This window comes from Pteropus vampyrus, unplaced genomic scaffold, assembly GCF_000151845.1.
Source record: "Pteropus vampyrus isolate Shadow unplaced genomic scaffold, Pvam_2.0 Scaffold93, whole genome shotgun sequence".
Lineage (NCBI taxonomy): Eukaryota > Metazoa > Chordata > Mammalia > Chiroptera > Pteropodidae > Pteropus > Pteropus vampyrus.
In genome coordinates this window covers 345905-350648 of record NW_011888874.1, presented here as the reverse complement: position 1 = coordinate 350648, position 4744 = coordinate 345905, and the positions used below count along the sequence as shown (strand labels likewise).

The window sequence follows — 4744 nt, the reverse complement described above, 5'->3', positions numbered from 1 at the left end:
CATCAGGAATAATAAAGATCAGAAAAACAAATCTCCAAAGACTTGAAGAAGAGAACTGTAGCAGCATGTTACAGTGGAGACAAGGATACACAACAGCTTGCAAAGTGTACAGACCGCAGGCTCCAGATCAAGCAGCCTGGATGGGAATTCCAGCTCTCCCACACTCAGTATGTGACCTTGGGCAGCAGACCACTCAACCTATCTGCCCGGGGTTTCTCATGTGTAACAGAAATACCTGTCTCACAGGGTTGTTGCAGAGTAAATGAATGAACATATGTAAGGCGCTTGGAAGATGCCATGATTTTACTCTCCACTCCATCCCTTGCGTTTTTGGCCATTATTTTACTAAAAAGATGATTCTAAAGAAGATTGTAATAATTTAAAATTTACAAAGTTGGTCACTGTAAACCTAACTGGCTCTAAAAATCCTAAGACGACAGATATTGTATGGAAAAGATGGACCTGGCCTCTTAAAACACCATTTCCCTTAATAAAGTTCTTTTTCCAAAAATTAATATTGGAGATAAGATTAATTCCCTTACAAACCATCTTCTTTCCTGACAAAAAACGCATTCTAAAACCCTGTCTATTATAAGCTCCTCTTATCAAGAGATGTTACACTTACTAAAGAAATCTCAATTCTCTATTCTTTCTTTACATAATTTATAAATATGAGTTGATTTAGCACTGGTTCATGCTACCTGTCCAAATATAAGCTATTTGAGTCTATGCCACTTTTTAAAATATAACTTTGTCTTCTTTAAATATCAGACGCAGACTCGCTACAAATCTCAGATTGAGTCAAATGACCTTTCAATCTATTATTATTAACATATAAATTAATGATATGTAGCTCAAGATTACCCATGAAATCTAACACAGAAACCTCAACATATGTTACCAAAAAATAGCGTACACTACTATGACCTTTAAAAACCTTCTGAGATCTCTACAGAAACAAATAGACTGCTCCTAAATTAAGCCACCTTTCTGGGGAAAAAAAAATCAATCTGTCCTGAGAATAGTTTTATTGATTCAAATGCTTACTAAAAGAATTAAGTATAATACAGCATCTGGCCAGATATTAATGCCCTCATAAAATTAACAAACTAGAGCCCTTGGTTTCACTTTGGAGTACATTTTATTTGCTAATCAAGCTATTCACTACCCATCATCTGCTGTTATTATAGGTCATCTTACCCACTGTGAAATTATATGTTTCAGTTACGATAAAAAATTAAACTCTTCTAAAATAGCATATTAATAGAAAATAATAACTGGGTCAAATACGAACCACTTCACAAAGACCTCATCATTCTACAATCAAGAAACTGATCTACTTGACTGTTTCCTATCTTCTAAGTCTACCTGGGATTTATCTTGTTCAAGTCTTTTCTTCTGTCTGACAATGTCTTCTAGGTGATACACTGATCTGGCTACAACTGGGTCAATGTCAAACAAATCATGCGACGTCAGTGAAGTTTCTTGCCGCAGCATCCACTTGTAAAAAGGTAAGCCAAGGGGAAGGTCCACCTGAAAGGGAATATGCAAAATATTTTAACAGTCACGTGCAGCTTCTACAATTGCCTCAATTCTATACTGATACTTCAAGAGGTCATTTTAAAAAGTGAGGTAATCCCCAGGAGGCGGAAATATATTTAGGAACTGTTTCTCTCATTATATTAAATTGTCTCCATTTAAATTCGATCTGAGGCCCTGATACTGTGAAAATTTTAGAATACTTAAGAATCCAATTTAAACAATGACGTTGGTAAAGGAATTTTTCAATCACAGATATATATATATTCTCCATAAGGCCCCAACATCAAGAGATGTTTTGAGGAATCTTACTCTTTTGGGGGCCAAGTAAACCTAATTCCACTGTAGTCTGTATTACTGTATATGTGGACCTAAGAGAGGTTAAAAGGAAGAACCAACTGATGACAATTAAAATAGAAAAATAACTGATTAAACAGCTCATTCTTCAGTTACAGTGAAATTGTAAGGTTGTAAAATTGACATCAGATGAAAATGTCTTTCGCATACTGACAAAAGTATCTCAGAAAATGTAAGAAGAGGAAATAAATAAAAGTCCAGAAATATTCAAATCTCTGTGATTTCTTGGGTTATTTTCACTCTAGCATTCTAGTGGCAATTTACTACAGCTGAATTATATACTCATGTTTCATTACTGAATTAAAAATCTTATGTTAAGCATTTTAGCAACATATAATTAAAACCACCCTTAATGTTGCCAGATTCTCTGAACCCTTCCTTGCTACTAAAAGAATGGGCCACTGATTGGCATTTGCACACTGCCTGGGAGCTGGTGTGAAAATGTGGCATCTTGGGCCTCACCCCTCAACTACTGATTCAGAACTGGCTTTTGTAACAAAATCTCCAAGGAATTTGTGTGCACATTGAAGTTTCTGAGAGACGATTTTAAAACGCAGCATTAACCGCAGGAGATTAGGTAGTTCCACAAAAAAGTACAGAAAGCAAATGACTTTAAACTTACCAATCGGAAATCCATGATAGCCTTGGCCATTAATTTTCCTAAGAAGCGAAACTTCATCTTAACTTTTGCGATATGAGCTGGCTTAGCTGTCCTACCAAAGGGAAGCGCAAACAGGCCCTGGAGGTTTTGAATATACTTGGTCCCTTCTTGGCTTCCTGTAAAATGAGCAAGTCATCAAACTTTAGATGCTCTTTCCCAAAACAAGACAAAACCTGGTAACTAAGAACATTTAAGAAATTTGGTTTTCTCAAAATCCACAGTAGATCGCGGAATGAAGTCCTCTAGAGCCTCTTCCTTATTTGAGAAAGGAGAAAACAAAGGCTGAAAGAAACTAAGGGCAGAGAGTGGCAGAAGTTAAACATTTAATGAATTGCAAGGACCCTCTACATTGTCTGAATTAACACCTACTAACTCCCAGATTCATTACCTTTTGGATTGCTAAGAGTAACTTCTTCACCTCTCCAGAGACCCAAGTCTGCTCTCTGTAGTTCCTGAGATACAAGTGCGTAAAACTCCAGTGTTGGCCCCAGACCTGTACCAACCTACGGAAGAGCAAAAGTAGAACAATTTCAAATTGGAGAATCTGTGCTGCTTTTTTTTTTAACCTGCCAACCTCTTGGCAATGTGGAAACTAGCAGCAACTGCTTTTCAGAATGCAGCAGAGATTACTTCCCAAACTAATTGTAGTCCTTCGGTCTTAGACACCTGGAACGAGAACCAGAACCCTTCATTATTTTCTACTCACAGGGCCCCGACTGTACACAGTAACTGCACACTGATAAGAGCACTGTCGTAGCGGTGTATCTTAGCCTCAGGGACGAAGAGGATGCTGTCTGCTTGTAGATCTCTCTCCCACGCTTTCCTTGGTGAACTGTTACCATAAAACCCACTCAAATGTCACCTCCTCAGAAGCCACCTTATCTGCCCAGTTACTTTGCTCCTTTCTGTAGGACTTACATTTCAGCAACATAAGTACTCATCACATTACATCATCACCATTTCATCATATGCTTACATATCTTACTTGATGGTAACTTTAATTCACCTTGCCCCTCTACAGTGCCTAGGCACATGCCAGCCATTTAATAGAGGTTTGTTGAATAAAACACAAATAGGAGAAGGTCTGAACCCATACTGGCAGCCAGTGGGCTGACCTAGCCTCAGAGAGTACATCATGGCATCTCGAGCCCCATGCTGCACTGGGATCTCCTGGGGCCTCTATCAGTGTGCGCACGTGGAGGTGGGCCCATCCTAAAGATTCTGATGTGGTAGGTCTGGTTTAGAGCCTGGGCACTGGTTTTTGAAAACAAGGCCCAAAGGCAACTATACAGCCATGAATGAAAACCCCCTCCTCCCCGAGAGATACCCACAATCCCAGGAAGCGTTCACAGCCTACTTATTCCCTCCTGTTCTGCCAAGGTCCTACCAGCTCACCCGTGAATTAGATACGGAGCTTATGACAAGTTAATACCACAGTTTACAGGCCAAATCTAACCACAGTCCTGTCAGAAAGGCTATATTTTACTTAGAGATTATGTGCCGATAATGGGCATTATTTTATCATTATCACAGTTACTAAAAAAATATCCACATTAGTTTAAAAGATTAGATGTAGTCCACCAAAGGTTTGGCTCTCCACTTTCCAGTGATCTGCTGGGATGCGGTGACACTTTCTTGATCCACCTCTGTCCCTCTGTATTCCACAGCAGCCGGTCACCACCACGGTTCCCACCATCGCCTCGGACCCGGTCTCCGCACTAGCACTCTCAGCACCTCACAGCCTATCCTCACAGTGCCGAGAGGGGGCCTTACAAAAGGCCATTGTATGCCTCCGCGCCGGCTGAGGCTTCCCATCTCACTCAAAGCAAAAGCTCAGGTTTGCAGCGAGGCCCGCATGTCCTATGCGATCCCTCACGCAAATCCTACTTCCAGCCACAATCATCTGCCTACAGGGCTTTTGCTTCTGTCCTTTTGTTAGAGATGCTCTTCCCCCAGAGAGGGAGGACTCATATCCACTTAATGTCACCTCAGACAACCCTATCCCTCCCTATCATGATCCATCTTATTTTGTTTTATTTTTCTTCATCTCATGGTGTAACATACATATGAGTATGGGTATCGACTTCCTCAAACTAAAAGAATAGCTTTGTGATGGTAGAGACTTTGTATATTTTGTTTTCCACTGAATTCTGGACACTGGAGAAGAGGAGAAAAGGAGATGCAAAA

The 4744-nt window shown here is 40.0% G+C and overlaps 1 protein-coding gene across 1 annotated transcript in view; it reads right to left on the bottom strand.

The window, feature by feature from the left end:
- The window catches only part of TRIP12 (thyroid hormone receptor interactor 12), a 132518-nt gene that overhangs the window by 6358 nt on the left and 121416 nt on the right, over positions 1–4744 (bottom strand). The window contains exons 36-38 of the mRNA XM_023532935.1: positions 2946–3060; positions 2519–2673; positions 1369–1533 (exon numbers count right to left, since the gene is read on the bottom strand). Coding sequence (XP_023388703.1) covers positions 1369–1533; positions 2519–2673; positions 2946–3060 — 435 coding nt within the window. The remainder of the gene's footprint in view (positions 1–1368; positions 1534–2518; positions 2674–2945; positions 3061–4744) is intronic.